Raw genomic sequence first — 21,650 nt, 5'->3', positions numbered from 1 at the left:
TATTATTATTTATTTAGCCAAAATATATTGAAATAGGTTGTACGCCAGCAGGTGACTTCACGGCAGGTTTGCACAATATTTACAAATTTCAAGAATGGCAAAATGGTTATTTTTTGCCAGGGAGGTGCAGTGTAGGTGATAAAACTACAGGATGACAGAGAGTAAACAGCCCATTGTTTCTATTCAGAGCCACGTCATGCTGTTTGGTTTTAATCTAGAATACAAAAGAATAGAAGAATACATCTTTTTTCTATACTGCACCAGATGAATAGAAATACTGAACTGAATGTCAGCAAATCATTGAGTGTGTTCATAATACTATTTAACATCGACAAAATGCAGTCTGTATTAGTATAAAATGCTGGAATTTTGTTGTATTTTTACCTAGATTATTTTTATAAGCATGTTTTCATTTTCCTTTCTAGATTAATGAAAACAGCCTGTCTAAACAAAAACGAGCTTGTGTGAATGGTGTAAACCCATATCCTATTTATGCTGCAGTAGAAAAAAGAAACATCATTAATGAAAACAAGAACGCTTCTGGTAGGAACATACTTGTGTAAAAAATACAGATTGATTAAAGTAAATTGTTGTGGTAGACTGCAAAACAGCTCTTGTGGAAATATTTTCTTCTTAGTTTATTTATCAAAACACTAGTGTACAGTTCCCTCTCTTGGGTGGTTGGGCTTGTAATCTTACCCATTTAATATTTTAAAAAGGCTAACAATAAAAAGACACTTTCAATATAATCAAAACGAATGAAGTATTGAACATCCAATAATGTTAAAAACAAAAGAATGAATGGCTCTTCCAGAATATATGTAATTATAAATATATTGGCTTATAAAGTACAATCAGTTCGTAAACGTAAGGTTCTCAAGACAAAAGGGATGAAAATAGGTAATGCCAAATATTTTTACGTTATACTATATTTCCTTGCACGGTACGCTGTAGGAAAAAAACTAGTTTCTAGCCACCATCTCAACATGCATATTTACACACACTCACTCAAAAGATAAAACATATGGAACATTACAAAATGCATATAAGCACAATAAAACAGAGTCAGCAATGCAAAACGTGGCACCAATACTATTAAATGTAAAAATGCCCTGAGCAATACTTTTTCAAATCTGCTTTGCAACCTTTAAAAGATACGCACAAGTGAATCTAACATCTTGCTGGCTGTGTGGTATAAGCCCCAAAACAACTATACTTGATGCTAAAATGTGACCTCTGCCATCTAGAACCAATAATTTTGAATCTATTGCAGAATGCACTACTATATGTGAGCAATGAAAATTGAAACCCGAGTAAAATATCAGGGGGAAGGCTTCTAAGGCTTTCCAAGGAACACCCAAAACACTCCAGCAATTCAAGGACCAAATAGACTGCTTCAAAAGCTCAATACATTGATAGGCTTGGATATCCTAGCACTGATCCTAGAAGACCTATTCTGTTCAGTCTGAAGGTGCAACATTGAGGACTGTGGAATATTAAGACAGATAACTGTGCTTTAAAAGAACCAGGAAAATCGAGCTTGAGCAAATGTTATTCTTTCATTACTGCCCAGTTGCATACAGCTGTTTTAAAGATGTTACCCATAGGTTTAAAAATGTGTGAGAAGGCCACTACTAAAAGTATGTATCTAGGCTACTACCATTGGATTATACATCTAAAGCACCATGTCTCACAGTTTTCACAACTGATACAACCTGGTGGTAAAAGACCGATTAACATCAATGATCACCTCCAGATTACTGACAATTGAGACCAGTAGAGGCGGAATCCCAATAGCAGTGATCATTTAAAAAAAGTACCAAAGAGGTAGTAGAACCAAGATCTAAAACTTTGTTTTCCTATCCCGTAAACAAAGGTACTTTTTGTCAACAGGTTTTAGTCATGGTCCATGGTGTAAAATACTGCTGAGAGATTCAAAAGGACCAATATTGCAGCGTGACCCATGTCACAGAGTTCTAGCAGTTTCACCCAGAAATCAAGATTCATGAACTTTATCCCTCTACAGGTGTCGAACCATGATTGGTAATTTTAGAAAAGTGAATTTGATGAACTCCAGGGTGTTTGCCATCCAGATGCTAGTAGGTGCTTCAGGTATTTTTGTCTTGAAATGTCAGATAGAAATGGGCCTATAATTGGAAGGAACTGCACTGATGAAGCAATATAACATATTTCACCTTACGATAGCTTCTTGAAGACAGGCTTTTACAATTACTGATTAGTCTTTCATAAAAAACCTCAATGTTCCTTTTACATACTTGGCAGTTAAAACACAAAGCTGAATTCCAGGTGGAAGGTGCAGCCTTACTATCCACATAACGTCAGCAGAAGACATTAACTCAGAATATAAGAAAGCGCTGTCCCAGGATGGATCAATATTCATCATCTTGGCCAGCGTACGCAAGTCCCCTTCAATGTATGCCCTTACATTTTTTTTAAAGATAAATAAGCTCCCAGGAAATCAAAAAACAATCTTTGGAGTTTGTTACAATTATAATCAGCTTATGAGGATGCCAACTCATTTTACATTTTTAAAAACTCATGAGAAGAGTTTCTTGCTGAATTGATCCAATTTTTTTCATAAAAAAAGGGTCTTGGATAAGTGAAGAGCTTCTTTCTAAGTATATGATCAGACAATTAACTGGGTCAATTGGCAATCTAGATTTTGACAGATTTTGTCTAGTTTCTGAACCCTATGTTTCAAATTCAGCCAAACAGGTGAGCACCAAGAAACAGGCTTTGTTTTATTGTAAAATGTATTTCTTTCTCAAAGGTGGCAATGTTTCCAGTGTTCTCTTAGGATTCTACTGAAATGCATTTCGAAGTATACCACGATTGCTATCTACATGTAACATGTCTAAGATCATGGAATTGTCACCCCAATGCCATTCTCTAGCACAGAGCCCAGGTACTGCCAAACTGCCTTTCCGGGGTCTCCACTGCAGCTGTTGCTGCTGCCAACCCCTCAGACAGGTTTCTGCCCTCCTGGGATCCAGGCAGCCCTAGCCCAGGAAGGCAGAACAAAGGACTTCCTCTGAGAGAGGGTGTAACACCCTCTCCCTTTGGAAATAGGTGTGAGGGCTGGGGAGGAGTAGCCTCCCCCAGCCTCTGGAAATGCTTTGATGGGCACAGATGGTGCCCATCTCTGCATAAGCCAGGCTACACCGGTTCAGGGATCCCCCAGCCCTGCTCTGGTGCGAAACTGGACAAAGGAAAGGGGAGTGACCACTCCCCTGACCTGCACCTCCCAGGGGAGGTGCCCAGAGCTCCTCCAGTGTGTCCCAGGCCTCTGCCATATTGGAAACAGAGGTGTCTGTGGCACACTGGACTGCTCTGAGTGGCCAATGCCAGCAGGTGACATCAGAGGCTCCTTCTGATAGGCTTGTACCTCTCTTGGTAGCCAATCCTCCTTCCTTGGTACCCAAACCTCCTTTTCTGGCTATTTAGGGTCTCTGCTTGGGGAATTCCTCAGATAACGAATGCAAGAGCTCACCAGAGTTCCTCTGCATCTCACTCTTCACCTTCTGCCAAAGGATCGACCGCTGACTGCTCAGGACGCCTGCAAAACCACAACAAAGTAGCAAGACGACTACTAGCAACCTTGTATTGCTTCATCCTGCCGGCTTTATCGACTGTTTCCAGGTGGTGCATGCTCTGGGGGTAGCCTGCCTCCTCTCTGCACCAGGAGCTCTGAAGAAATCCCCCGTGGGTCGACGGAATCTTCCCCCTGCAACCGCAGGCACCAAAAGACTGCATCACTGGTCCTCTGGCTCTCAGCACAACGAGCGTGGTCTCTGGAACTTAGAAACTCTGTCCAAGTGACTCCCCCAGTCCAGTGACTCTTCAGTCCAAGTTTGGTGGAGGTAAGTCCTTGCCTCCCCACGCTAGACTGCATTGCTGGGTACCACGTGATTTGCAGCTGCTCCGGCTCCTGTGCACTCTTACAGGATTTCCTTCATGCAGAGCCAAGCCAGAGTCCCCAACACTCTAACCTGCAATGCACAACCTTCTGAGTTGTCCTCCGGCGTTGTGGGACTCCCTTTTGTGACTTCGGGTGGACTCTGGTTCACTTTTCTTCTAAGTGCCTGTTCAGGTACTTTTTCGGGTGCTGCCTGCTTCTGTGAGGGCTCCCTGACTTGCTGGGCGCCCCCTCTGTCTCCTCCTCCAAGTGGCGACATCCTGGTCCCTCCTGGGCCACAGCAGCACCCAAAAACATCTACTGCAACCCTTGCAGCTAGCAAGGCTTGTTTGCGGTCTTTCTGCGTGGGAATACCTCTGTAAGCTTCATCGCGACGTGAAACATCCATCCTCCAAAGGGGAAGTTCCTAGTCCTCTTCTTTCTTGAAAAACTCCAAGCTTCTTCCAACAGCTGGAAGCTTCCTTGCACCCTCAGCTGGCATTTCCTGGGCTCCTGCCCACTCTCGACACTGTCACGGCTATTGGACTTGGTCCCCTTGTCTTACAGGTACTCAGGTCCGGAAATCCACTGTTGTTGCATTGCTGGTGTTTGTTCTTCCTGCAGAATCCCCCTATCACGACTTCTGTGCTCTCTGGGGTAGTAGGTGCACTTTACACCTACCTTACAGGGACTTGGGGTGGGCTATTTTTCTAACCCTCACTGTTTCCTTACAGTCCCAGCGACCCTCTACAAGCTCACATAGGTTTGGGGTCCATTCGTGGTTCGCATTCCACTTTTGGAGTGTATGGTTTGTGTTGCCCCTATACCTATGTGCTCCTATTGCAATCTACTGTAACTTTACACTGCTTGCATTACTTTTCTTGCTATTACCTGCATAATTTTGGTTTGTGTACATATATCTTGTGTATATAACTTATCCTCATACTGAGGGTACTCACTGAGATACTTTTGGCATATTGTCATAAAAATAAAGTACCTTTATTTTTAGTACTTCTGTGTATTGTGTTTTCTTATGATATTGTGCATATGACACCAGTGGTATAGTAGGAGCTTTACATGTCTCCTAGTTCAGCCTAAGCTGCTTTGCCATAGCTACCTTCTATCAGCCTTAGCTGCTAGAAACACCTTTTCTACACTAATAAGGGATAACTGGACCTGGCACAAAGTGTCAGTACCTCTGGTATCCACTACAAGCCAGGGCAGCCTCCTACACAAGTTAAAAGCTAGCAACAAAATGGACATTAAGATCTATGAGTTGGGCCAGTGTTCACTGCTTTCAACCAAGTAAATCTAAAAGGATCATAAAATTACGAGACAATGCAAATTGGTTGATTTAGAGGACTACCCTGACCACCCAGGTGATGGTCTGTCCACCTGATTGAGGGTCGGGAGGACCATTGCTTTCTGATGACAAGCCCCGGTTGGCTTCATCAACAGAAAAAATGCTTCCATGGCTGACAGAGAAGGAGTAGACAGAGGAAGGGCGTTGCACTGCCCAACCTATTTAGGGTGGATGGTGTGATGTCCTTTTTTCTGCCCATGTATTCCACATAAACCTTGGGAGGAAACAAGTGATATCATGTCCTGTGTAGATGCATGCTGGGAAATCCAGTGATGTCACTTACTGTACAAATGGATGCTTGGAAATCGCATGATGTCACTTGCTGTACAGATGGATGCCGAAAATAAGTCTTTCTTGACTTCATCTTTAAAAGGCAGTTTTGGTGGGAAGCCAGTGATGTCACTTCCTGTGCAGATGCATGCCAGGAAATTAATTGATATCCCTTCCTGTGCAGATGGGTGTATGAAATGAGTCTTCTTGCTTGGCTTCTTCCTTAAATGCCTTTTTGGTGAGAAAACTGTACTGTTTGTTGTGAGTAATCCAGACCATCTGTTTAAAAGAAGAAGTCAAGCAAGAGGGCTCGTTCCCACCATCCATCTGCACAGGAAGTGACTTTACTTGAATTCCTAACATTCATCTGCGCGGAAGTGACCTCAGTGGATTTTCCAGCATCCATTAAACATGTGACTTCTCATCAATTATGTCAACACTTAAAGTGCCTCTGTGCCCGATTGTAGGAACATATTTCTATTTTGTATATTTATTGTAGTTCATTCATGTTGGAAGAGGGTTTCAAAGTCTTCTGTGATCTAAAACCTACCAAACAAGCCAAGTCACTTTACCATGGTAGGTCTAATTTTCTCTGGCACTTAGTCATAAAGATTTTTAACATTTTTGGAACTCACCCTCTCTAAGTAAGTATTTTTAACACAAGAAGACCTGTCCTAATGCAGAGGAGTCAGCTATAAAAACTATGATTCATGACATATCATCATATACTTCCTCTCTTGGTAAATTAAGTTGTATGATACACTGAAAATCCTACACTATTGTTGAATTGAGTTCCGCATCCATTTTTTAAATCTGAGTTGATAATTAATTGAGATATTGGGTTAGATGAAAGCAGACAATAACACAATTATAACTGTAGTTTAGTTAAACAGTTTGAAATTCCTGTGAAATACAAGCTGCCTCTTATAGGTATCTTTTTTATTTTTACCTGTGAGTCATGGGATATAAGATCTGCAATCCAATGATAGCCGCGTATTGAGATGCATAAATTTAGCAGTGCTTTTTACCCATTTTCACACCTATCGCCAGGAGGTACATTTACACCATACACCCAAACTTGGCCTTAATGTAGGAACTTTGCTGTCTAAGCTTCCCTGGGAACACACTCATTGGTCATAACGTTGTGGTGAGAATCTCAAACATCCAGGTGGGTTTCCCTATCCATTTTTATTTTTTTCTAGGTGGTTTTAGCGGAAGTGGATTATGATGGAACAAGGGTGGGGCCATTTTCATGTTATAAAATAGGTCAATGGATCTTATTCCCTTCATAACTCATTGGGTTAACATAGATGACATGAAAAGGCTTCAGGCATAAGGAAGCAATGTTAGCCATTTCCTTACATTTCCTAGATTATAAATCATTAGTAACTAGCAGTACTCTACATTCAGAAACATTACAAGTGACTGAAGTAATCTAGTAAGTACTTATAACGACTCAAAAATAAGCACTTTCTTAAAAAATGTTCTTTAAAGAGGAAAGCTTACTGATAATAAAAGCATGACAGCATTTTTTCGTTTTTGAGTCTGTTTGGTGAACTTTAAATCTAGATTTGAACAAGAACCCTAAACAATTATAGAATTAACGTTACCTGTGCACGTAGAATGCACAACTTTGACATTTTTGGTGAACGTCTACAAATTTACGATATTCTGAATTTCCTCCAAAATGGGCCACATTCTTGCTCTTTCCCTGGGATCACTCGTTATTAAGCCTACGCATAAATGTAATCCTGCTGTAGTTCTAGAGAAATATTGTATGTCTTTGGATTTTGCAAAAATTGTAATTAATCATGCCAATAAAGATTAATTCATTCATGCACAGAAACATTTGTTTGTTTAATATTATGTCTGTGGCTATTCTGCAGTAGTAAATATAATTAGTTGTCAGCAAAATCTACAAATTCCAGTTCTATCAATTAGATTTAAATTCTAATTTTATGACTTAGATTTAGGCAATTGGAAATGTAACATTTTGTTTTGTACCCACAACATGTACAACTGCTTCGAATCTGGCAATTAAAGTACACAGTAGACCAAGTGAGAGATAATATGCATTTCAAGCACTGTGTGAGTTTAGAAATTGATGTTATGGCAGTTCCAGAGTGCATTGAAACACCAATTTCACTTCAATGTTTTTCTTACTTTCCATGTTCCTCTTCTTACAGGGACCTGGTTCGAGTTCACACCCCATGATTCCGGATTTCCTGATTATGGAGCATTTGTCAACACTGAAGTAGTTGGAAGCAAGTTTAAGGGAGGAGACATAACAACCAAAGGAGCAGAGAAAACAATCTGCTACCTGCGAGGTTCAACACATTTACAGATACTTACATATTAATATATGCCAGTTTTAAAATATAATAGACATTTTAGTAATAGTTGTTAATCAGAAAATCTATAGGCCACTATTTGAGATATGCATGACAGCACTTTTAGGAGGACAACTGACGTGGCATAAAGATACACTTGCTGTAAAATTTGTAACATATATTCCTATAGCCCAGAATACGTGGTTAAGATGTCTGTGACAGCAGTAGGCATGAGTTATAAATGGGTTTCTTCATTTACTTATATGACTTCCATCTGTCCACCTACGTGCTTCCCTAACCTTTTACATGGGTTTTGCAAAACAGTCCTCTTTATGGCAATGTCCAGTGGCTCCAACCAAAGGAACACAATAGACCCATCATTAGGCTTTCAGTAACAACAATTTAATTTTTAGTTGCTATGTTTCAGCTTCGCTAGCTCCATGTAAGAATTAGGGGTGTGCAAAATGTGTGTAATTTGGTATCATGTGAAATGCAAATCTAACATTTAGGGCCTGATTTAAGAAAAGTGGTGCTGCACTTTCTTGCGCCCCTTAGTGCCTCCCTAATGCCACCATGAGTGTGCCATATCTAAGTTAAGCCACACAATGGTGGTAGTTAGGGAACTGGCGTCTGAATTTAGTTTGGAGATTTGAAGGATTAGCATAACATTTTTTGACACTAATCCTGCAAAGCCGATTGAGCCCCATTGTAAACATTGGTGTGCCTTTTTTTAATGCCTGCTCTGAGCAGGGGTTAGAAGTGAGAGAAAAATGATGCAAAGATATCTTTACGCCATGTTTTTTGGACCCCTAACGGGGAACACCCCCGTTGCATACATTATGCCTGGCATGGGGATAATGTAGCGCAAAGGGTTAAAAAAGTGGTGCAATGCATGCACTGCTCCACTTTGTACATTTGGCACAGCAATTTTAGCTCTGTTGGGCCACATTAGCATAAAAAACTACACTAATGTGGCACAAGGAGGCGTTAAGGGCTCTTAAATCGGCCCCTAACTTTTATATTTTAATGCAGATTACATTTTCACATAGATTTTTGATGCAATGATGCATTTTGCACTAAATGAGTAATGCAAAAAAAAAAATTGCTGCAAATAATAGTCACTTTCATACTGGTTGCTTGAATTGTTCCAGGGTTCTTGCTCTATAATACACTGTGAAAAGGAGAGAAATTATATGACTTGGGGTAATGGCATGATTTGCAAGCATAGCATGAAATTCTCAAAATTAAACACATTTAAAATTTCTCTAAGGCCTAAAAAAAAATCCATGACAGGCTTGCTTGGAACAACATGTGATGTGCTTTTAAAAACAAACTCCCATGATTTAAGTGATAATTCTAATGTACACTAAAGATGTTTCCTCTGCTTTGAAGGGTACATTTCCAGTACTGGAACAAAATATGTTGTTTTACTTGAGATGTAGGGCCATATATGTCTTAAGTGGAAATAGACAGGCCACAGGGGCAATGATGAGCAAATGTGCTCACAGGGACTGTGACTCAGCTACCTTCTCTTCTCTGTGCAGTGCACAGTGCAGTGGGTTAGGGGAATTTGCTCCGATCAAGAAGAAAAACAAAGAAAGGCAAGGTAAAGAGGATAAATGGAGAACACATGGGTGCCCTCCACTAACAGTCTTCCAACAAAGAAAAAAAAATTATCCTACACATCTGACTTATACATCTACATAAAAAAAAAAACGCTCAAATGCTTGGCTACCATTTCCATATTATACCACATCAAATTGATATGCCTTTGCTGTTACCCAGAAAAACACTTATTTTTAACACTAACAGCAAGAAGAAAAGATACAGAATTCTATTTGAGGTAGGGTGTTATCAATCAGCTCCTACCTCCAGAAGCATAATTCAGAAAATATTCCCTTATTGTTCACTAACAAGAACTTACACAAGGTTAGAATTTTTGCATGGGATAGATGCCAATAAGGGAATGCATTCCGAAGGGTTACAGGCTACTACGTTCAAATCATGTAGACTCTGCAATAACTATAAGGAAACTGTTGCCCACATAGTTTGGTCATGCCCTGAGCTGCTACAAGAGAAACACACCCTTTTGAAACCATTCTTTAAAAAAATGGGGCTCTGCGGTGAATTTACCGTTACATAAAACATTTCTTCAATTGGCAGTGCGGTTTATGAAATTCATGGCTCTTGTAAAAAAAGGTGAAGGAAGACAACCACAATATAGATAAAGTGATTCATTTTTCATTACACTTCTTACAATTCTGTTAGTAGTCTAGTATTTCCTGGTATTACTATTTAAGCAATCCACTAACAATGTAGTTTTTGAATGAGTTTGATTTTGTTAACTAACTTTTTAACCCAGCATGGATAACACTGTTTTTTTGTAAACATCTGAAATATATTGCCAAAAAGTATATTACTATCATAGTTCTGCACTCCTAATATGGTTATACCAAGTTCACACAGCGCTTTGTTGATTAATATTTTAAATTTGTGCTTTCTTATGACAATGTGGCTTTTTACATGTGTATTTGATAAATAGTGATTTTATTTGATTATCCTATTTGTGTATGGTATTAAGTAACTATGCCATGATGCAAAATAATGTAAAGTCAAGTACAAAAGGCAATAAATGAGCTCCATAGATGCTTTAGGAACTGCAAGTCAGTAATAATCATTAGGTAACCAGATCAATCAATAGCTAATCATCTTAACTTTGCGTACCATTTGCTATCAGATTTAAAGATTTTCCACAATGAAACATGTCTTAAAGACAGAACTGCATGACTCCAGAGAATCCATTTAATATACAGGTTAAAATTGTTGTATCAAGATCAACTGAACAGTAGTGACAACACACTTAAATATTGCATATCTCAGGTCTACTTTGTCTCCATACTCCAAACAAATCTTTATTTGTGATTCATAGATGCATGTAGAGTGTATCCACCCTTTAATTCCAAGTCTAAAAATAATCCTGTGCCGACCATGTGAGTAATTATTTTGAAGATACAATTAGACAAAGTTTGCCTTTTTCCTTTCCCATAAAGTTGCTTTTATTCTCCTTATGAGTTATCATGAATTACATCACTTGTATTTATATAATGTTGATTTCATGACTTATTCCACATAATGTTGGTTATGTATAGCATACAAGATGTATTCAGAATGTAACATGTATAATCAGGGTTATGATGCTTTCTGAAAATGCAGAAGTGGCAGATAAGCAGTCACTGAGCAAACAATCTTGTACTACCTGAGAAAGGTGGAAGACAAAACTTTATAGTTGAAATATAAATGATCCATTATTAGAGGATTCTTTATGCAAAGGGTAAGAATTGATTAAGCATTGACATCCATATTTCATCTACCTCAAATTTCATCAGTATGTGGGTCTGAAGAGGAATAGATAGGAATCCTGTAACCATATCTGTTTACATTTGTTTCTGTCTGTTAATCCCCCATTCATATAGGTGCGGCTGCTCATGTACTTTCTGATTGTATCATTGTTCTTTGGGACAGTACGTCTATATATATCATTGCAATTCATATGTTTGAGCCTCTGTGTATTGGTTTGAGGACAGGATCTTGGATTCTCCCTGCCTTGCAATGATATCTCTCTCTCCCTTCATTTAAAGTAAAATTTATTGCTTTTGCATTCCCTTTCCTGGAGAGTAATTTGATTCCCATTCCTATTATTGAGGCATCTAAGAGTGGCTACAGCTGTTGCTACTGCCTTTTCAGATCCTATTCACATTGCTCCTTCAATTCCTCTCTCTTGCGCTTTCTTTTCCATTTATCCTTCTGTCACTTGTAGTGCTTTATTATGGACTTGCAGCAGCACTGTGCACTAAACAAGAAGTCCATCTAAAATACCACATCTCTTATACAGTGTACATTGGTGACCACATGAAGGTGGGCTTGTTGTTGGAAAATGGGTTATTGGTAAGGGCAGGTAGGTACCTACACCTAGCAACAAGCCACTAACCTCCACCTAGGTACAGTTAGGTCTCAGTAAATTAATCCCAGCTCAACCCTTGGTAGCTTGGCAACGAGCGTCAAGGCTTAACTTAGGAGAAAGAGTGTAAAGCATTCAAATATCACAAAACAGTAATCAAATAAAACACAAGAAACAGTTTAAAAATCCAAAACCAATTTATAAAAATAGTTTATATTTTTATCTTTAAAATGACACAAAAACGAATAAAATCGGTTCAGGGGAACCGGGGATATGAATTTTTAAAGTATTATTATTTTTCTAGCGCTTAGAAACAAAAAGCGCCAATCGGGGCATCTGATTGCACCTCGACCGGGGCAAAGTCAAACTTTCAGGCCGACCGCGATGGAGCCCTGCTCGGCTACAGGTCGCGGGAGGCCTCGGTTAAAAAGTTACCTTCTGACTTAGTCTTTATTTTGAAGTTTTTCTTCACCGGGACGAACCTGCCAGTTGAATCCGACCTCCTGGAGCCCTTGTCCGGATACGCGATGTCGGTTTCCTCAGTGGTGATTTTTACCTTCGGACTTAGTCGTTTTTTCGAGATGAAAATCCTTCGACCGGGGTAAACCTGGATCTTGATCCGACGTCCGTGGAGCCCTTCTCGGATACGATGGCTGGGAGGTCCCGGTCAACTTTTTACCTTCGGACTTAGTCTCTTTTTTGGATGTTTTTCTTTACCGGTACGAACCACGAAGTCAGGCCGGGTCGCGGTTGAGGCAAGCCGGCTAGAATTTCCGCGGCGGGTCGGTCCCTCTCTGGAGCTTTTTTTCAAAAATTCTCAAATCTTTTCCAAACTTCTGGGGCTTCACCCAGATGTTCTTTTAAGGTTCTTTTGGGGTCCACAGCTCACCCCAAGGGTCCAGAAGTTCTGTGATGGTCCTTGGCGGGTGCGGACTTCAACTCCCAGAATGCACCTGGCGCAAACTCCTTTTTGGCCACTGGGCAGTGGTCAGCTGGTCGCTGTCTTCAGGAGTTGGTGCAGGGGACTCTGGTTTAGCAATTTTTCACCTGTAGCAAACAGGGAGTCCCTCCTGGAACCAGTTGAAGCCAGGCAAAGTCCTTCTTGTGGTGAAGCCCAAGTGTGCAGCTGGTGCAGTCCTTCTGAGTGCAAGGTCCAGGTGCAGGCCAGGGGTCCAGCAGGGCAGTCCTTCTTCTCCTTTAGTTCTTTTCTTGTTGAAATCTGGTAGGGATCTGAGGTGTGGGTGCAGGTCTGCCAGTTTTATCCTTGCTCCTGGGTGAAAAGCAGGTGGGTCCTGGTTCTCCAATCAGGTACAGGTCGTCCCCCTGTGATGACCACTTCCTGGGAAGTGTGGCAAAAATCCATCCCAGAAGGCAACAGTCTCTAAAAATCCAACATGGCTGAATCTGATTTTTGGAGGTTACATCTGGCTGAGCCCACCCACTGGTGTGGCTAAAAATCATAAACACACCCCTCTCCTGCCCTCTCCTAATCTAATCAAGGGGGCACCTAATTGTCTGGGGTTGCAGGATGTGGGGGTGTTGCTGGGTGCTCTAAATGTCCTTCTCTGCCTTTGAAGACCAGTTTGGCAGCCCTCCCCCTTCCTGCCTCACCATCTGCTGAGGGGAGATTCTCTCCCCCAAGCACATTCCTTTGTGTGAAGCCAGGCCACTTCACACCTCATCAAGGCAGCCTGGCAGAAGCTGCTGCAGGCTGGCCAATCAGAGCACAGCAGCAAAAACAATGCAGAGCTGAAATTGGCAACTTTTTAGGTAAAGTCTAAACTTTTTACCTGAACAAGTTATATTAAATCCCACAACTGGAAGTTGTGGGATTTATTACAACAATTAATTTGATACCAAATTCTTGGTATGTAACATTTAAGGAGACTTTAAAATTTAAAATAAAGTCTGCCCATTCTAGCCTATGAAGGCCATTTACTTCAATGAGGGAAAAACGAATTTGGCTGTTTTTACCTCACCAGGGCTTATAAATCTATTTTTATAAAGTCCCTGCTTATAGTTACATGGCACCCAGCCCCAGGGGCACATAGGGCACACCTTAGGGGTGACTTATATGTAAAAATAAGGTAGTTTAAGACTTTGGAAGTACCTTTAATTCCAAAGTCGAATTTGCATATAACTTTAATTTAAAAGCAGCCAGCAAGGCAGGCTTGCTTTTAAAATGACACTGGGCACCTCAGCAGTGCAACTAGGAGTGCACCACCTATGCTGTGGTCCCTAAACCTACATGCCCTACCATATACTAGGGACTTATAGGTAGGTTAACTTAGCCAATTATAATTAGCCTAATTTGCATATCCATTTTACACAGAGCACAGGCCCTGGGACTGGTTAGCAGTACCCAGGGCACCATCAAAGTCAGTAAAACACCAGCAAAAAGTGGAAAATGGGGGCAAAAAGTTATGGGGCCTCTGCAATCAGCCCTGTTTTCTCACACAACCCCCCCCCCCAGCCCACACGCCCAGGAGACTCAGCCCAACCCTGGGAGAGTCTTCCTGGCTTGTTAGGCGAGGAAGACAGTGAAGAAAACTGGCTGTCCCTTTGCAGGGCCTACTCTGCCTTACATCCTCCTGTCAGGGTCACTCCCTCTGGGTAGTGAAGCCATCCCAACAGTAAAAGGACCCAAATCAAACTGAAACTTCCCTCTAGGGGGGTCTTCCTCCTCTCTCTCTGCCAACTTGGGTAGTGAGGTGCCCACCTCCCCTACTCCTAACTTTGCTAGGGCAACACCTAGCTTACCCAAAGAGGTTACCCAACACTTGAGCAACCCCACCATGACCAATAGGGTCAGGGGGCCTACTTTACTATTGGGCCTGGGGTCTGCCTCCCAGGCCAAGTACAGTGCTGCCAGGAAGGCTAGCACCCAGCAGAGGCTACTGACAGCTGTCAGTACCCAGAACCACACCCTAAGCTCTCCACTGACAGGTGGCTGAGCTGCTTTAGGGGCATCTTTGGGGTCCTGGCACGCCTCTTGCTGTCTAGAGTGGGGGGCTACCACCTCCTGTGGCAAACACCCTCCTTCCACTCTCCCTTCTGTCAGTGCAGGGGCAACACCTTGCATCTGGACAGCTGCCTGACTACTCAGGACTTCCTTGGGGTCAGGGGAGGCCTCACGAGTGCCAACTCTGGGCTCCCCCCCTACTGGGGCAGAAGGCCTTTGGCTTCCTGGAACTCTCTTTAAGAGTGGCCTACCCTTCCTTTTCTTCTTTCCTTTTCTTGGGGACCCCTGTCTCCTAACTGTAGGGACTGACTCCCCAGGACTTTGGTTTGGGGGGGCGCCCTGGGCGACCGCCCCATCTGGGACCAGACCCACCTCTGGGAGGTCATTGCCCAGGATACAATCTAGGGGGAGGTCAGCACTGACTACCACCCTAAACCAGTCAAGGATACCCTCCCTCTCTAGGGACGCTATGGCTACAGGTTTGGAGGTGACCTCCCCTGTGGCTATCCTGACTTTCTTTGTCTCTCCTGGGACATACATGCCTGGTGTCACTAACCGGTCACTCACTATAGTGTGACTGGCACAGGTGTCTCTCAGGCCAGTGGTAGGGACCCCATTCACCTGAATGGGGTGGAAGTGCCTACTCCCACCCTCAGGGATCACCAGCTTACCATCTGGTCCTGTTTCCCAGCTCAATGCTAAGAGGACTTCATCATCTGAGGAATCCTCCTCCATGGCTACACTGGACAGCCCAATGCTAACCACCTTCTTTGGACTGGCTGCATCTCCTCTGAAGAGACCTGTCTGCTGACAGTCAAAGCAAGCCCTACTGTCCAAAAGTTTTTTTTAACCCTGGGTCTCCCTGTCTCTGCATGTCAGAGTGGGAGTGGGATTTACTCTCCTCCTTCTTAGGGTTCTGGGGTACAGAGGGAGTCTCTGTGGTGGGCTTACCACCTCCCTCCTTAGGTTTTTGGGGACCTGCCCCCCCCTTCTTGGAGTCTCCCCCCTGGGACTTGACAACCACCCTGGTTCTCAACCACTCATCAGCTGCCTCCCCTAGCTCTCTAGGGTTGGTCTGCTTAGAGTCCACTAGATGCTGGCGTAACCTTTCTTGGGTACAATTGGTCAAAATGTGCTCTCTCATGATCAGATTGTATAACCCCTCATAAGTATTTACTTTGTTACCAATAATCCAGCCCTCCAGTGCCTTTAGTGAGGTGTCTACAAAGTCAACCCAAGACTGGGTACTGACCTTCTGGGTGTCCCTGAACTTCATTCTATACTGATCTGGGGTCAGACCAAACTTTTTAGTCAAGCAACTCTTCATACTGGGGTATGACTCTGCATCCTCCCCACTCATGGTTAGGAGCCTATCCCTCCCAGAGTTGGGAACTAACTCCCAAAGAAGTGAACCCCAGTACTGAGGCTTGACTCTCCTCATCTGGAGGGCCCTCTCAAAGGCCCCCAGCCACTTATCTATGTCATCCCCCTCTACATAAGGAGGAACCACCCCTTTGGGTAATCTGGGGCAAACTCCCCCACCCATGGACACCTCAACTTCTCTGTCGCTGCCACCATCTCTTTTCTCTTTCTTTGCCCACTTTTTTTTTTCTAGGGCCAGCTTCTCTGCCTCCAAAGCTATGTATGCTAGCTGGGCCTCCAGCTCTCTTTCTCTGATGGATGGGTTCTCTCCTCCTGAAAGGACCCCTCTCCCACCACTAGCTTTGGGTCTGCCCCTAGTGACTGTATCTACTGAGGACCGTTCTTCCTCATCCTCACTTGGGCTCAGATGCCTTCCCTCCCCTGAGAGGTTAGAGTTAGCATCCTCCCCTTTTTCTCCCTCCTCTGGAGCTTCCTCTGCGCCTAGCTCTTGGGCCTCAGCCCATGCTGTCAGGGATTTAATCAGGATTTGCTTCCTGAGATCAGTGGTTGCAGGCAACCCTCTTTCAATACACAACCCCCTAAGCTGGACTACTGTCAGTGTAGGTAGGCTAGCCAGATCAAGCTCCATGGTTCCCTAGTTTTGTGTCAACAAAAACTTTTGGCAAAAATTGGAAACAATAATTTAGAAAAATTACAAAAATTCAATAATTGAAATTAATCCAAATTAATAAAAAAAATGTTTACAAAAATCATTTTTTTTTAAAAAAAATCAATTTTTGCACTAAGACAATTTAAAGGATTTTTAATTTGTTTTACCTAAAACTGTAACGTGATACTGAACACAAGTACAGGATCCCACCGCTGCCACCAAAAATGTTGGAAAATGGATTATTGGTAAGGGCAGGTAGGAACCTACACCTAGCAACAAGCCACTAACCTCCACCTAGGTACAGTTAGGTCTCAGTAAATTAATCCCAGCTCAACCCTTGGTAGCTTGGCAACGAGCGTCAAGGCTTAACTTAGGAGACAGAGTGTAAAGCATTCAAATATCACAAAACAGTAATCAAATAAAACACAGGAAACAGTTTAAAAATCCAAAACCAATTTATAAAAATAGTCTATATTTTTATCTTTAAAATGACACAAAAACGAATAAAATCGGTTCAGGGGAACCGGAGATATGAATTTTTAAATTATTAATATTTTTCTAGCGCTTAGAAACAAAAAGCGCCAATCGGGGCATCTGGTTGCACCTCGACCGGGGCAAAGTCAAACTTTCAGGCCGACCGCGATGGAGCCCTGCTCGGCTACAGGTCGCGGGAGGCCTCGGTTAAAAAGTTACCTTCTGACTTAGTCTTTATTTTGAATTTTTTCTTCACCGGGACGAACCTGCCAGTTGAATCCGACCTCCTGGAGCCCTTGTCCGGATACGCGATGTCGGTTTCCTCGGTGGTGATTTTTACCTTCGGACTTAGTCGTTTTTTCGAGATGAAAATCCTTCGACCGGGATAAACCTGGATCTTGATCCGACGTCCGTGGAGCCCTTCTCGGATACGATGGCTGGGAGGTCCCGGTCAACTTTTTACCTTCGGACTTAGTCTCTTTTTTGGATGTTTTTCTTTACCAGGACGAACCACGAAGTCAGGCCGGGTCGCGGTTGAGGCAAGCCAGCTAGAATTTCCGCGGCGGGTCGGTCCCTCTCTGGAGCTTTTTTTCAAAAATTCTCAAATCTTTTCCAAACTTCTGGGGCTTCACCCAGATGTTCTTTTAAGGTTCTTTTGGGGTCCACAGCTCACCCCAAGGGTCCAGAAGTTCTGTGATGGTCCTTGGGGGGTGCGGACTTCAACTCCCAGAATGCACCTGGCGCAAACTCCTTTTTGGCCACTGGGCAGTGGTCAGCTGGTCGCTGTCTTCAGGAGTTGGTGCAGGGGACTCTGGTTTAGCAATTTTTCACCTGTAGCAAACAGGGAGTCCCTCCTTGAACCAGTTGAAGCCAGGCAAAGTCCTTCTTGTGGTGAAGCCCCAGTGTGCAGCTGGTGCAGTCCTTCTGAGTGCAGGGTCCAGGTGCAGGCCAGGGGTCCAGCAGGGCAGTCCTTCTTCTCCTTTAGTTCTTTTCTTGTTGAAATCTGGTAGGGATCTGAGGTGTGGGTGCAGGTCTGCCAGTTTTATCCTTGCTCCTGGGTGAAAAGCAGGGGGGTCCTGGTTCTCCAATCAGGTACAGGGTCGTCCCCCTGTGATGACCACTTCCTGGGAAGTGTGGCAAAAATCCATCCCAGAAGGCAACAGTCTCTAAAAATCCAACATGGCTGAATCTGATTTTTGGAGGTTACATCTGGCTGAGCCCACCCACTGGTGTGGCTAAAAATCATAAACACACCCCTCTCCTGCCCTCTCCTAATCTAATCAAGGGGGCACCTAATTGTCTGGGGTTGCAGGATGTGGGGGTGTTGCTGGGTGCTCCAAATGTCCTTCTCTGCCTTTGAAGACCAGTTTGGCAGCCCTCCCCCTTCCTGCCTCACCATCTGCTGAGGGGAGATTCTCTCCCCCAAGCACATTCCTTTGTGTGAAGCCAGGCCACTTCACACCTCATCAAGGCAGCCTGGCAGAAGCTGCTGCAGGCTGGCCAATCAGAGCACAGCAGCAAAAACAATGCAGAGCTGAAATTGGCAACTTTTTAGGTAAAGTCTAAACTTTTTACCTGAACAAGTTATATTAAATCCAACAACTGGAAGTTGTGGGATTTATTACAACAATTAATTTGATACCAAATTCTTGGTATGTAACATTTAAGGAGACTTTAAAATTTAAAATAAAGTCTGCCCATTCTAGCCTATGAAGGCCATTTACTTCAATGAGGGAAAAACAAATTTGGCTGTTTTTACCTTACCAGGGCTTATAAATCTATTTTTACAAAGTCCCTGCTTATAGTTACATGGCACCCAGCCCTAGGGGCACATAGGGCACACCTTAGGGGTGACTTATATGTAAAAATAAGGTAGTTTAAGACTTTGGAAGTACCTTTAATTCCAAAGTCGAATTTGCATATAACTTTAATTTAAAAGCAGCCAGCAAGGCAGGCTTGCTTTTAAAATGACACTGGGCACCTCAGCAGTGCACCTCACCTAGGTGTGCACCACCTATGCTGTGGTCCCTAAACCTACATGCCCTACCATATACTAGGGACTTATAGGTAGGTTAACTTAGCCAATTATAATTAGCCTAATTTGCATATCCATTTTACACAGAGCACAGGCCCTGGGACTGGTTAGAAGTACCCAGGGCACCATCAAAGTCAGGAAAACACCAGCAAAAAGTGGAAAATGGGGGCAAAAAGTTATGGGGCCTCTGCAATCAGCCCTGTTTTCTCACACTTGTGTATTGGTCTGTGTGCGTGGGTGCTTGCTTTTCTGCTGCTATATTCATGTGACAGGTTGCAGGTGTGTTAAACTGTATGTGCATTGATGCTTTTATGTATGATCTTCTTCATGCCCATTTACATGTTTGTGTCATCAGTATCAATATTGTCTGTCTGAGTACAAATATATGCATGCACTTCACAAAAGTCAAACCATAAGCAGTGTCAAATAAAGTGACCAACTCCATCCAAATCATATATGTCTCTAGTCCTGAACTAACGTTTCAACTACAGACCATTGATTTCAGGTGTGTTGTCCTCATTAGGTCAAATGAATTAAGTAAAACAAGACTACAACAACCTACATGGATTAGTCTAAAACATTAAGATCTGAAAAGAGTGTCCACAGTGGCCTTGTGGGGTGGTCAGTATAAATGGAATATATTTATTCCTTATAATAAGTTTACATGCTTAGCCTTGACTATTTACATTTCTGAAAATTTCACCTGTGCATTATTTTGTTTTCACCCATAATTTGACTGCTTGATTATTTGTTGAGCTGTGCTGGCTCAGTACACTGTTACTGCGCTGTACCTCCTGCCTGTTGTTTTTATCAGATGAAATGCAAGGATTCTCCTTGTTCTATTTCTAAGACCACATCATCAAATAACATAAATAACTCCACTTTTCTTGTTGAATTTAGGTTTATGGGGCAGTGCACTGGCCGACGAGCATGAAATTAAAACCTATATCAAAGGTAATAATGCATGCTTACACAACCTACTTTCATTTTCTGCCAATACATCTGTGAAAACTCTTCATCTACCTAAAGCACATGGGCACTGCTGTAAAAATACAATATAGCTTTTAAATGTTATGTTTTTGTCATTTGTGAAATTCTTAGGGCATTGCAGCCTTTTTTGTAGTTTACTGGTGATTGAACATGCCATGCACATGTTTGGTATTTTCTAGTTCGGCTGTGAGTCCAATATAGTTTAAATTAAGTTTATTGCTAAAGTATAAATAAAGTTATTACATTTTAAAAGTGTTGCATACATGATAAATTATATATAAATATAAGTGTAGAATTTTTAATGTTTGTTTAGTTTGCTTGTTTGTACAGAAAGAATAAACAAAACCTACCTAACTATAACAAAGGTTTAACCTTAATAAAAATGTGTTTTAAATTATAGTTTACCATTATTGAGTAGAGCGTCATTAAGGGGAGTGTGGTACACAGAGTGGACAGAATTGCTGAACAGTGTACCATCATAGATTATAGTGTTATAGTGTGGGGTAGAGTGGAGTGAGGTACCGTGGAGTGGTGTACAGTAGAACAGCAAGCAGTGGTACAGTGGTGTAATGTAGAGTGGAGTTGCATGCATTGGAATGTTATAGAGTAGAGTTGGCTAGAGTGGAGTGCAGTAGAGTGGAGTGACATAGGGTATAGTGGACTAAAGTATCATTGAATGCAGTTTGTAATGTTTAGTACAGAGGCTTCAAGTACACTTGAGTGGACTGGTGTAGTGAAGAGTCAAGTCAATTTTCTTAAATTTGCTTGGCGTGTTGTACAGTACAGTGAAGTGGTATGTTGTAGAGTGAAATAGAGTTTTATACAGTGGAGTGTAGTAGCACAAAGTGGAGTAGATATTTGTAAAGTATAGCAGAGGTGCATAGAGGTGATTACATTGTGATATTGTGGCACATAGTGTATTTGTGTCTTGTACAGTGAGGTTGCATCCAGTGTAGTAGAGTGTAGTAAAATGGAGCAGTGTAGAGTGGGGTGTTGTATAGTTCCATAAAGTGGTGTAAAGTGTTGTGCAGTCAAGTAGAGTGGAGTGGAGTCCAGTGGAATGGTGTATCATAGAGTAGCATGCTGTAAAGTAGAGGGGTGTGGAATGGAGTAGAGTAGTACTGTTGTAGCGTACAGTGGTCTACAGTGGAGTAAAGTGGAGTAGTGTTTTGTGAAGTTGATTGAACTAGCATGTTGTAGAGTGTATTAAAGGGTTGTGCAGTGCAGTAGAGTAGAGTGCCACAGTGTTGTCCATGTTGTCAATGGCAGATAAGAAACACCCCACAACAATGGACCGGATATTACAGGAAATCACCACAG

General features: G+C 42.3%; 1 protein-coding gene across 4 annotated transcripts in view; it reads left to right on the top strand.

Annotated features, from left to right (window-relative positions):
* The window catches only part of LOC138299778 (cytosolic phospholipase A2 gamma-like), a 1,040,695-nt gene that overhangs the window by 516,548 nt on the left and 502,497 nt on the right, over positions 1 to 21,650 (top strand). For all 4 annotated transcript variants that reach the window (XM_069238328.1, XM_069238327.1, XM_069238329.1 and 1 more), the window contains exons 7-9: positions 426 to 543; positions 7,736 to 7,876; positions 20,241 to 20,294. In XM_069238328.1, coding sequence (XP_069094429.1) covers positions 426 to 543; positions 7,736 to 7,876; positions 20,241 to 20,294 — 313 coding nt within the window. The remainder of the gene's footprint in view (positions 1 to 425; positions 544 to 7,735; positions 7,877 to 20,240; positions 20,295 to 21,650) is intronic.

The sequence above is a fragment of the Pleurodeles waltl genome, chromosome 6, assembly GCF_031143425.1.
Source record: "Pleurodeles waltl isolate 20211129_DDA chromosome 6, aPleWal1.hap1.20221129, whole genome shotgun sequence".
NCBI classification, from domain to species: Eukaryota; Metazoa; Chordata; class Amphibia; order Caudata; family Salamandridae; genus Pleurodeles; species Pleurodeles waltl.
Note: the sequence above shows the minus strand (reverse complement) of the source record. Positions and strands in the feature narration are given on the sequence as shown.